Source organism: Accipiter gentilis, chromosome 24 (genome assembly GCF_929443795.1).
Source record: "Accipiter gentilis chromosome 24, bAccGen1.1, whole genome shotgun sequence".
NCBI lineage: Eukaryota > Metazoa > Chordata > Aves > Accipitriformes > Accipitridae > Astur > Astur gentilis.
The window spans coordinates 17,550,212-17,563,027 of NC_064903.1; the positions used below are offsets into that span (position 1 = coordinate 17,550,212).

General features: G+C 45.3%; 1 protein-coding gene across 4 annotated transcripts in view; it reads right to left on the bottom strand.

Moving 5' to 3' along the window:
- Positions 1–12,816, bottom strand: part of ATP11C (ATPase phospholipid transporting 11C) — a 58,584-nt gene that overhangs the window by 14,262 nt on the left and 31,506 nt on the right. For all 4 annotated transcript variants that reach the window (XM_049827203.1, XM_049827204.1, XM_049827205.1 and 1 more), the window contains exons 10-24: positions 12,403–12,484; positions 11,892–12,042; positions 11,064–11,261; positions 9,983–10,144; positions 9,629–9,786; positions 8,636–8,707; positions 7,678–7,751; positions 6,878–6,981; positions 6,092–6,273; positions 5,285–5,548; positions 4,758–4,932; positions 3,967–4,069; positions 2,710–2,855; positions 2,251–2,310; positions 1,100–1,227 (exon numbers count right to left, since the gene is read on the bottom strand). In XM_049827203.1, the coding sequence (XP_049683160.1) occupies positions 1,100–1,227; positions 2,251–2,310; positions 2,710–2,855; positions 3,967–4,069; positions 4,758–4,932; positions 5,285–5,548; positions 6,092–6,273; positions 6,878–6,981; positions 7,678–7,751; positions 8,636–8,707; positions 9,629–9,786; positions 9,983–10,144; positions 11,064–11,261; positions 11,892–12,042; positions 12,403–12,484 (2,059 nt within the window). The remainder of the gene's footprint in view (positions 1–1,099; positions 1,228–2,250; positions 2,311–2,709; positions 2,856–3,966; positions 4,070–4,757; positions 4,933–5,284; positions 5,549–6,091; positions 6,274–6,877; positions 6,982–7,677; positions 7,752–8,635; positions 8,708–9,628; positions 9,787–9,982; positions 10,145–11,063; positions 11,262–11,891; positions 12,043–12,402; positions 12,485–12,816) is intronic.

The window sequence follows — 12,816 nt, forward strand, 5'->3', positions numbered from 1 at the left end:
ATGGACCCGAGTGCTTACTTCAAAAGCACTCAAGCTCCTTCCTAGCCTTACAGGTCTTGCTGCATTTGCTGATTTTTCTATACCTAAAGCAACTTTCACACAGTACCTTTAGATACCTGCTAATTCCTTTTCTGTCCCTGCAAAGGCATCACTCTTGGCTCGAGCACAGTTTTGCCACACACAGCTCCTGCACAGCTGAGGAGCATCGTACAATGGCAACAGGGCTTGCACAGAGCCCTGGCCAAAGCAGCCCCAACCTGGTCTCTCTCCACAGAGGTGAACTTGGCGCTGAGCTTACTGCCAGGCAAGGGAATTGTAACCATGATGCACAAAGAGGGGCTTCCTCAAAAAAAGCCTCTTAGTCCTTGCTGAAGGGCTGCAGGGCAGGGGTGGGAGGAAGATGGAAGCATCTTGGTTTCTGTAGGAGGTTGGAGCCCCCTTCAGTTGCAGCCAAAAGGAGAGAAAGTGACCAGCAAAGCAGAGAAAGGCAGTCACCTCTTAAGCTGGGCTTGCTGTAGGCAACGTGGCAGAAAACTTTGAGCAGAGTTCCCCAGTAACAGTCTCTGACATGGGGATTTGGCCTGTGGAGGGGAAGCCTGGGGGAGGGTATCCATTTAGACCAGCTGAAAAACTACCTGTCTGAACTGGGCTTCAGGAACATTCGTCTTTCTGAAAATGAATGGATCTTTTTTCTCCTGAAAGCTAGGTCTCCCCTCCATCCATTACACGCTCTATCATGTGCTTGGCTCATGCTGCCTGGCTCAAAGCTAACATGAATGAATGGTCTGGCCACACTCACAGCTTGATTTTTCTTAAGGATGAAGAATTCCGCCTACAGTTTATTTTTTTATAGAGACACAGCAGTGCAATTTGCTAGACTAGATACTGTCAGAGAGCATAAATAAGTAGAAACAGGACATGCTCAGCTCTAATGCAGCAGCAGCAGAGCCAGCAGGGACAGAAACAGCTTTTTCTGCAGTTCGCAGCAACCCCATGACTGACACGGGGCAGGGACACCTGCTTATGCTCCTGCACCAACAGAATTAAACTGTGGTCAACCAAGTTGTGCAGAGGCTTACCCAAGTCCAGTGCTACTTACATATACAGCTGAGGATCTGAGGTCAGCGTGTCGATGTTGATATGCTGCTCCAGGAGGCTGTACGCCAAGATAGGTAGTGATGTGAAGCAGATGTTGTACATGGTAAGATAAGCAGCATCGTACAGTGGCTTAAAAGAGGAAGAAAGGGTACAATGAGACAGAAATTCCACTTTAAAAGTCTCCTCAAAGAGATTAAAAGTTTCCAGCCCTTGCCTCCGTACATACCCTACAGATTCATCCCTTTGTCATAGCCACATAGGACAGTTTCATTTGATAGGGGTCATGCTCCATGCCATGCCAGGGGGCCAAGGCACCAGCAGGCTACGTGGCTAGGACTCCGCTCCCACTGCTGGGAAGTTTCACAACTGGCTGGTCTCATCTCCAGCTCATTCTCCAGAAAAACATGATTAAACAGCCCTTATCACAGCTTTTCTGTAGCTTGTCACTTGATGTCTCCTGCGACTCTCTAAAGACTAGACTGTTTTAGAGGAATTATAGCTTCTTTTTTTAGGAAAAAAAAATCAAGTGGTTCTGCTGAGACAAGCAGAGAATTATCTCCTATCATTTACTCTTCCTCACTGTTACTTTTGAGCCCAAATAGACACAAAAGCTCATGAGTTGACACAAAAATGAAAGCTCTCATCTCCAAGCACTTGAACCCACTCACCACACGAGCTGTCCCTCTGACGCTCACTGGGACTACACAAGGCTCTGATGACACTCATCATGTGTCTTTTTTTTTTTAAAAAGGCTGTCATAAAAGAACAAACTGTTCTTCTTTTTGAAAGACACCTTTCATGTGGGAAAATGTAGCAGAAGAGAAAAGATCAGGAAGCCTGAAAACATCTTCAAGAAAAATCAGGTGCTGACAAACCAGCTAAACCCCTCTCTCGCTACTTTAGGAAGGTGTCCACCTGTGTTTATGGGTGGTGGACAGGAAAAGGAAAGAAAGCAGGTTTCTTACTTTTCAGTTATGGGTCTCAAAAATATTATGCTTCAGATATGGTGCTGAGCAACAAGGTCAGTTCCTCCTGTCCTCTGAAGCGAGGCGAGGAAGGGACAGGATGCCAAAAGCCAAGTCTCTGCTAGGAAGCCTCATTGTGCTTCATTGCTTTTTATCCTGGCTTTATAGACGTGTTACTGGAAGTTACCTGCTGTGAGAATCCACAGAAGAATTGGTATAAAAACTGCGGTAAAATGAAGCAAAGGTTCTAGAAAAACAAGAGACAAATGGTTAGCAGGAAAGTGCTTGACTTTTCAATCTAAATCCAAATAATTTTTCCTGTTATCAGACATTAGTGTCTAATATTACAGTATCAGACAAGGTAGGGCACTGTTTTCTACCAAGCACAAAACTAATCCAATGAGCAGCTAGTACGTGCAGAAGACACTGGAAGAAAGTCATGCTCACATTCCCCTGTAAGCACTGTTTTCAATTGACAAGCACATTTCAATTGACAGGCACATGGAAGAGACAACGCCTGTTTTAGGGAAGGAAAACAGAGCTACAGGATGTCCTACACATTTTTTTTCCCCCATTTAGTATTTTTTCCTATTGTCAAAGAAATCCATAGTATAAACAAAGAAATAAGCCGCACACACATCCTTACCTTATAGAAGAAATACTGTACAAGGTGTGCTATTCTCACATAATATAAATGCCCATGTGCTAGTAGCAATTTTCTTAAATGTTTAAACTTTGGCACAGCATAGTCGCTGTTTCTGGAAGCCTGCCGTCCTTCTTTGCCTTTTATACCTGTAGACAGAAGCGTGGCAAGGGGTTAATTCCTAAGGGACTGGAATCTGGAACGATGCTACCCACTAGGTTTGTTCACATCACTCAGTGTCTCAAGGCATGCGAAAGGCCATATTTCCCTATTTCCCCCTCGAGTGCCCCAGGAGAGCAAAACACTAACGTGCTGCAAGGCTCAGCGTGGTTTTGGCTCCACAACACTCAGACCTACCTCTGGAGTTTTTAAGCTATATTTAGGTTGCTGTCTGAGTTCCTATGTAAGAGAGTGTGGTGAAGAGTATCTAAGCAAAGCTGATAAAAGATAAGGAATTGGTTTCCCCATGGGCTTGCCTGCGTCTCTCACAGCCTAGTTATTTCACTGCAGACACTCAGCCTCCCGAGACATCCCCGCAGAGCTGAGCTCAAGAAAGACGGGTTTGTTCACTCAAAAGCCACATCCAAACAAACTGCACTGGAACCCTATTCATTAGAGGGCACCACGGCATTTCCAACAGCCCCAAATAAAGAGGCTGCCCTTTCTCTTCCATTGCCCCTTTTTTAGCGGTATTACAAAGATCTCCAGTAATTCCCATATCTCTGATGCCAATCTGCAGAAAAGAGGATAGTTTCCGCCTGATGTCAGTCATACAGACAGGGCAGACACAGCATAACTGAGCATCAGCCCCCAGGAAACACATGTGGGTCCCCAGCATTGAGTTACTAGCAGCGGTGACCAGTTAGACCTATTAAAGTCTGATATTTTCATTGCACTGCCTTTGCAACAACTGCCAGTAATCACCCATCAGTTTACTACTTATGCCTTTTTTTTCTGACCAGCAAGCAACCTTTGCCACCTTGAATTTGGCTATGGAGTTTTTGAACACAATCTGCAGTTTATCACAATCATATCTGTTTATAGTTTGGTACTACCAAAGGTGAGCAGTATATGACAATCCCAAGCTTTTATCTGGAGTCAAATCCTGGCTCCAAAGAAAGCAACATCAGACTTTTTGTGGTTTTGTAATGGGATCAGTTTAGCTACGTGCAATCAGAAATACTGACTGCGCCTCAACAGCGAGCCCCAGCAACAGCAGACAGGTCTTAGGTGTCCGACGGGTGTTTCCAAAGGTCTTACCTATTCCAACATGTGCTTCTAAAATCATACTAACATCATTTGCGCCATCCCCTATGGAGAGCGTTATCGGGCTCCCTTTTGTGTTCTTCACCATTCGTACAATCTAAAAGATTTTAAAAACGGATAGCAGCAGAAACCAAGAATTCTGTTAAAAATCCTCCAGAGACCCCCCACTGCCCCACTTACACGAGCTCCTCAGAACAAGTAGCTGGCTTTTACAGCAGCAAAATAATACCTGGAAAGTTCAGATTAATAAAAGCCCTCACTATTTCCTTTGCAGTCACCAACCAGAGCAAAAGCCAAGATCCAGCTGCACAGGGCTGAAGGACAGTGTTTAAAAACAAATCCCAGGCAGCAGCATCCTGTCCTTTCCTTCTGCCAGACCCTGCTCTCCCAAAGATGGGACCTCTCACACCTTTCAGGGGGCAGGAAACCCTCCCATGGAAGAGGGGAAGAAACATGCTGTTTATCAGGCTTGGAGACCATCAGCTGGCTTGAGGAAGTCACAGACTCCACTTGACAAATTTGGAAAGGAAAAACAAACAGGAGGTTTTGTCTATTTCTAATTGGCTTGGGTTTGTAGCTTCCTGCGAACATGTTAAACAAAGGTTTTACATTCAGATTTGAAAGAGTGCTGTGTTTCCACCACACTCAAGCTCAGACGAGGCTTACACATAGCCTGGAGAAGTCCCATCAGATTAAAGTGACCAGGTCAAGTCCCAGCCAACGGATTAAAAGTGCATCACATCACCTAATGATGTGCTTCAGTCAGTTAAAAGTAGAGTAAATACCTGTGCTTTCTGCAAAGGAGCCATCCGGCAGCAGAGGACTGCAGTACACTTCAAGCAGATTTGTAGAAAGATGTTTTTGTATTTACTAGAACTGGAGTCCTGAGAAGGGTTGAGTATCAGCGACAGTGTCGAGCCATCTATAATCAGGCCATATTCTTGGCTCAACGTCCAGCTTCTGCAACACAACAAGGACCAGATTTGAAATAAAAATCAGACTTTAAGTCGTCAATGTAGCTGCTTGTATCATCTTAGTGGAAAAGAAATTGCTTTTGCATTAATCTTCTTCCCATCCCTATTGGGGGGCTTAGCAATCTTAAAAAGCTTGGATTTACCATGTGCCCTTCACTAAGGGAACTGCGTAATTAAGTTCAAAACCAACCAATACTAGAGATGATGAGCAAAAAGAAGCAGCCAGCTGCAGTGCCTGCAAGCAGAGAGTCCCCCAGGCCACAACGTGGTCCTATTTCTCTATAAACTTTGCATCTGCATCCGAAATGCACACGGGCTGGGTCCTCTTGCTCACTTACCTCTTCAGGCCTCCCCGGTTTTTGGGAACCTCCTGAATCAGCTTTTTACGGTACTCCATCAGCAGCTCATGGAGCCGATCCTCCTTTCTTTCGTTCTCGCCCACCATCTTCGCCGTCAGCTCCAGCAGCTCAGTGCTGGTCTGGAAGAGTCTGCAGGCGTAGCAGGTGGATTTGGCAGTTTCCATCTTGTCTCCCGTCAGCACCCAAACCTTCATGCCAGCTGCATGCAGAGCTTCGATCGTCTCTGCTGACTGCTCCTGCAGCCTGCAAGCAGAAGCAAAACATCACTCCTCTGGTTGGTCCATACTTAATCCATATAACCCTTATTTTGCAGGTAGGCAATACCAGCTCAAGAGAAGTTAATTGATTTTCCCTGTGCTGGAGAGACCACTGCCACAGGAATAAGGATTAGAAATCCACAATCCCAAATTTTTATTTGCAGGAAAAAAAATCACCACTTTATACTGTGAGACCTAAGAGTCAACAGTAGGAGTTTAATTTACACATGCAGTTACTATAACTGCACGCAAAACTGAATTTGTTTTGATGTGCAAATTAACACTGCATGCTTAATTCACTCTCTAGAAGCGTGAGTATTTCTGTAGTTTCATTAATAAATCCTAATTCCTACTACACTGGCCAATTTCAGCAACTAGGGCACTGTGTAATAGGTTGTGCCACCAAGTAATTAATTGCCCCGGACACTTCCAGCATCTGCCTGGCTGCCTAGTTCCACCACGGCAAGTCAGGGCCACAGTCCAAGTTGGGGAGAAACCACAGCATTGGTGGTGGTGGTCACCTCTTTACCTGTCTTCTACAGCAGTAGCTCCAATCAAGTGCATGTCTGCTTCTGTGTCTTCAAAAACCTTCGCCATCTTTTCCTCCCTGTCCTGCAAAGCCATCTTAGCTTCATTAACTTGTCTGTCAATTTTGTCATACTCCTTTTGAGTTAGTTCTTTGAATGCCACACAGAGCGTTCGGTAGCCATCCTGGTAGGGAGAAGAAAAGAAAATAAAGTGGACAAGCACCCTAAAACCAGATTTTCTACAGCTCCTTACTTTAGGGTTAGTGCTCTTCTCCACTATTAGTGTTTTGTCAGTACTGATCCTGATGGCAATGACAATTTTTTGGCTTGAGTCAAAAGACCAATTTCCCTGTGGGTATACAGTAACTTCTTCCTATCAGAGTAACCGTGGTTATGCTTATTACGTGCATGTAACATGGCAGAGAGAAACTAAGAGAAGGACCAGAGCCGAGAGCATGTATCCAGCAGGGAGAGCAGGGACCGGGTGTCCCTACGACTGGGACCAGGCACTTCTCCCACTGGAGAAGACAGCCTGCTATTGTTATTTCTATTTTTAACTTGCTCAGGAGATGCTTGGACACAACTGTGATGGAGACCATATAAGTGTATCAAAACTCAAATGAAGGTGGAAGCCAAAGAAACAGAAAAGGAAAGAAGCCTGGCTTCAAAACAATGTGAAGTGACACTCAGATTTTCAACACTTCCCTCCAAAGCAAGGTCACATCCCTATTTTTGGAATAAAGCTTTCCTGACCCCAGGAGCCAGCCAAATTCCATCCACGTGCTCACCATAGCATTGCGGTCCACGTGGACTTTTGTTTGTTGGATTTCTTCTTGCTGCACCCTTGGAAAAATAGAGGAGTCTGCTCCTTTACAGAAGAGAAGCAACTTTCCTAAAAGCAAATTACAAATACTTTATAGCATTCACAACCTGTAGAAAGACTTAACAACTTCAGTAGCCAGCAAATGATGCAGAGGGAGGAAATCTGGCAGGACTAAAGAAGGAACTGCTAGAAGCCCAGCTGCCTACCAAAAGTGGCCTTACACTAACCTGTGCAAAACCTTGTTTGACCTCAGGCTGGGACATCGGGTGTCCCTACCCGTCTCTGCACAAGCTTTCTGCAACAGCCTAGACAAAGCAGTTTATTTTTTCTTATTTAGAAGCCTTGGCAGCCTTTCCAGAGAAGGTAAAAACCAGCATCCCATACCTCAGGGGACTGACATTTGAGAAGGACAGTGACCTCTGAATTTTTGTCTCCTATCCCCGTGAAAACCCATCCCGCTCAGGGGAAGGTCTCACATCTTCCCCCCTTATTTGTAACTCCAGGCTCAAACAAGGCAAGCAGGGAGCTCTCCATGGGTCACTGTCCCCATCTCTGTCCTCTCCCCTTATCTGCTGCTGCTCCCCAACAGCTGCTGTGGAGAGAATGAACTCTATCCCAACCAGGCCCAGTACAGAATTTAATTAGACCAGCTTAGAAAACCTAACACCTTAGCCTCTCTAGGTTACAGGAATACAGGAATAAAGAGAATATGTTTTATAGTTGTGCACACATGTATGGGAGCCCAGAAATGCATTTTAACTGTACCCGTAGTGGTTCTCACAATGACACTCATACGGCGACGGACAGGATCAAAGTTTAACACATGGAGAAGTTGGTACCTTAAACAACAACAAAAAAAAAGGAGCTTAAACTCAGTAAAAGAAAAATAACTACTTAAGACAGAAAATCACTAACAACAAGCTGCAGAAATCAATACACCCTACAAGTGGCAGCACCCACTGGGCAATGTACTTTTTCCAGCTACTGCAACAAGAAAACCAAGTTAAAAAAAAAACAAAAAACCAACACAACCGCAGTGCTGCTTTGAGCATGGGGCTGAGGGTGTGGGTGCCCACCAGCGTACCGACCCCCCAGGCTGGGCAGTGGCTCAGCAGGCAGTGGGGCACCAAATGCCGCAGGCAGCTACATTGGCTCTGGTATTTAAATAAGAAGTTTCACCATAAGGGCAGTAAAGAAGTGAAACTTGCTTGCAAAGGCAAGTTCTCAGGGAGTGCTGGGATTAGGTCAGTGATTCTCAGATGTCCCCCAAGCTGTGAGCACAGGGTAATTATTTTCAGCTCAGGAAGGGAAAAACGTTACAGGGAAGGGAGCCATATCACGCAGTTTAGGCTTACAGTATCCCGCGGTGAGGCCCAGCCACTGTCTGTAAGGTCAGCAACCACTCTGTGAATCCCAGGAGCCATCTGCACAGCCGGGCACAGATGAAGGATATGTGCAAGCGACTGCAAGCACTTAAGGGACCTGAATTTAGATGTCAGTAAAACTGCCAGCAGATTTTTGCAAGCAAGCCTTTCAGCCTGCACCTTGCTGTGCTGCGCTTTGTAAAAAAGGCAGTTTTCAGGCAGGTCGGCACAGTCTGACAGAATTCATGGAACAGCTTTGATCTTGGCAGGTTGGCCATGTTGACCAAACTCAGTCAAGCCTGGTGGGAGCCAGCACAGCACTAGCAGCCCCATTCCTCAGCAGCCCCTGCAGCACTTACATTTCAGTTTCATTCTTTTGGTTTCGTATTTTCATGAAATCGTTTTCAAGTCCTAGAAAAGTGAAACCATACCTGTCAATAAACAAAAGGACAGAACAACATTGAAAACACCCATTGGCACATATTATACATTAACAATGTTCTCGTTTCACCTTCTGTACTGTAGAGGAGAACAAAGAAGTTAGCAAGCCCGAGCTAAAAAGCTTGGCTGGATGTTTGCTTGCTCCCTGCCGAGCCTGCTATGATGTTCTGGCACTGCTCCCGTGACCTGGAGAGCTGGGCACCGCGGTGCACGGATGCCAAGAGCCTCTGGACACAGTCTCCTGGGTTTCCGGCAGATTTACAAGCCATGACCAAGTATATACAGCTGCAACAGCCTCTGTCTAAAACCTAGAGGCTGTCAGTAGCATAAGTAGCATAGAATCATAGAATGGTTTGGGTTGGAGGGAATCTTAAAGATCATCCAGTTCCAACCCCCCTTCCATGGGCAGGGACACCTTCCACTAGACCAGGTTACTCAAAGCCCCATCCAACCTGGCCTTGAGCATCTTCGGCAGGATTCAAATGTGGGTTTGATAAAAGTAACCCACTCTTATTTTGCCACTGCATGCCACTGAAGCAATTTGGCTGCAGTATGCACACGGTAACTGGTTGTCTTCTTGGGCATTAAAGCACATGGCCCTGGGGGCTCCAGCAAAGGAGCCTCTGCCCCAGCTGGGTACTACCGCACCTCAGGGCTGTCTCAGCAGTGACTGCAAACCACAGACTCCCGAGAAGCTGCTCAGAGAAGACCCTTTGCAGAGCATCCCTTTTACACAGCCTCATTTAAACCCACAGGCTCGCATGGCTTCACAAGGCTGTGGGTATCACAACGTGCTTCTCCAAGAGAGCTGCAGTTGTGACCAGGGAAAGGGGTCTATCTCCTTCAGATAACCCTCACCTCCCTCCCACCACAGAGAGGGAATTAAAAACCCAGCATCTTCATATTCTTACTTTTCTGCGCCTTTCACCAAAGCAATTTCGTCTGGGGAAGAGGAGATATATGTGTATTTGCGTTCTGGATGTCCTATCAGCCCATCCACCTGGTCTGCTTCCTTGATCTGAACGGTGTGGCACAGGCAGAGGGCTCGCAGGAACAGCTCCTCACGGCTCTAGGCAGGAGTGAGGGAGGGCTCGTTACCAGCTTGATGCTACACACCAAGCCCACCTTGCAGCACTTGGCTGTGATTTTTGCATATACATATTTTAAAACAAAAAACCCAACACCCTCTCCAAGCTTCTGCTGTATTTACCCATCCAGGAGCTGACCACAAAACCCTAACAGTCATCAACACACAGATTTCTTACCTTTTCTGCTTTGCCATAATATTTTAGGGGTCCATCGGTCTGAGAGAAGCCATCCACCTCTGAAATGCAGTCTTTGTACTTGTGCCCATCTATGCAGCACTCAATAAACTCCATGCTGTTCTCTGTCAGGGTCCCGGTTTTGTCCGTGAAGACGTATTCCACCTAGAAGCAAGCAGGCAGGCTGCCTCACTGCACCCCTAGCCCCACACACCTGGGAAGGAGCCCCCCAGAAACAAAGAGGCTGAAGCATTTTAGTGTATCTGTGCCAAGGCCAAAGAGTACTTTGCTGCTATCCTAACCTGGCCCCCCAGAAATACTCAGGGGAGTTACATCACTGTGTAGCTCTACTGCTTTGCTCCTCAGAGTAGCTCCTTTGTTTTTCAGCCTGTTGCACAGATGGCAGGAGGCAGCTCTTGAAGACTTAAAACCTGTTTCCAAGCTCTTTGTTTTCCCCTCATCATCTTTATTGGGTCCTTTGCTATAGCTCCTAGCACTTACATAGCTGCTGCTGCAGGCCTGCTGCCTCCTTTGGGGGATTTTCATCTTGGTGCTGTATTTTAATTAGGTAATTGCTACTCCAGATATATATATGGGGGGTTTTTTTAAACACAAAATAAAAAGCAGGAGGCACTACACATACCCTCCACTCAGTGTCTCCTGGCGCAGGTAAGAAAGGGAAGCCTGAGCTGTCCAATTGCCCCAGCAAAGCCAGCAGCAGTGTGGCTGCATGCGCATTGCATGCCCAGAGAGATGACTGGGCAGACATTTTTGTTAATCTTTGAAGAGACAGAGGATTTTTAATTTTTCATTGAAGCGGTGAAAGCAAACCACCCTGACACGCAGAGCACTGCGCCTGATATTCCCCAATATGGAAACAATTGACATGACCCAATTCCTGCTCTTTCATGCACTATTTATAACCTTATCCATTTCACAGAGAGAGTAGAATCACATTATATGGAAAGTGCCACCAACTGGCTGAAGCTCTGCCCTGAGGGCATGGCAAGGGACTGCCACAACAAGGGTTCCTATCACGGCGGATGTTTTCATCCAAGCAGATGCAAACAGAGCATGTTCTGACCTGCCCGAGCTCTTCGTTCAGGTCTGAGGTGTTCACCAACGCTCCTTCTTTTATTTCTTCGTCGTACATCTCCTTGTCCCAAGAGATGAAAAAGGAACCCAAGAACTTCTGCATCTCTACCGTAACATACATGGAGACTGGGATAATAAAGTTGAAGAGGACCATAAATGACAAGAAGTCTGTGAACATCCGCAAGACCTGCAACGGAAAGAGGAGAAGATGATGCAGTCTGTGCCTGTCAGGCATAATTCAGGGGCAGCTTACAGCAACACCTCTGCAGTTTTAGACAGCTTTTCTTCTAGAGTTAAATAGAAAAAAACATGAAAATTAATACAGCTAAGATACAGGGCCAAATTCCATTTTCCTTTGATGCAGAAAAACTCAGTCTTCTGCAGAGCTACAAGGGTATAATACAAGAATACATCTCACTGCTTCATAGTGACCAAAATGATCACTTTTCCTCTTAAGAATATACTGCTATGGTCTCATTCTGAACTCAACTAACAAGAAACAAGGAGCAATTTAAGTTTGCCTACTAAAAGCTGAGAGGTAGATCAAGTTCAGATAAGGATCCAAGTTAAATCGGCTGCTGCATTAATGTATTATATAATATTTATTTATGCTTTGACCTGCTCTACGCAAGCATCGCCATGCACAAGCACGAGAGAGGCAAGAAAGAAACACAAACATCAGGAGAGCCCGAAGGAAACGACAGCACTTCCAGCGAGCAAACAGGACTCACAGGGCTGGCAGAAGACATTATCAGATTAAATAAAACTGTCAGAATAAATAAAGCTGGAGGAGGTGCTGAAATACAAATCCACTTACCTTGAACGTCTCTCTCTCTTTTTTAGTCTTTTCATTGTACCAAGGCTCATCATTAAATGGATTACTCTGCCACACATATTTCAGAGTCGTGCACACCGTAGCCTTGCTCAATAGGATGCACAAATACACTATCAAGAAAGCGTTGATAGATCTGAAAAATAAGTTTCTTTTTAAAATTCTTGCATCTATTTTTATATAGATTATTATGCAAATAAGCAGGAACAAGACTTCCTTTTAAGGGAATTACAGAACAAGTGCTTTTGACAGTGCTGATATTCAGGGTCAGTTCATATATTTTAAAATGTCTTAATTTTGTTTTTAAATAAAAAAGCTACTAAATGATGTAGCTTCTTGAAAGATATGCTTATCAAATATACAGATTTTCCATGCAATCAGAGAGCATCTGAAACAAAAGGCAGCAGATTAGGGGATTATTTCTGTACAAGTCATCCATTAAAAAAAACCAAACACAACAGCTTTTACCAATTTTTTGCTGACTAAAAATACTCACTTTTCTACAGCAGACCGTTTCTGAGATTTCCCTTGGTAGTTCAAAGCCATTTTCGTTTCCATTCCAGTATAGACTGCAACTCCTACAGGGTATTAAAGCAGGGCTCATAAGGGACTTGCAGCCCCAGAGGGACCCAGTTTGCACTTAGCCATAAGGGGCATCAGTGTTTACATGAAACTCGAATCCCAGTTGAAGAGGCAGGCATTACCCAAGGACTGTTGGACTACAGAAACCTCCGAGGCTGCTAAGTAACATAATTGCATATATCCCAGAGCACTGAGCAGGAGCCTATGGATCACATACAGTCAGAAAAAACATCAATCTTCCTAACAGCCATCACCCTCAATCACTAGTGTCTGGGACTGTGATCCTAGCGCACATTTCCAGCAAAGGATCTGGGAACAACTCCCTGCT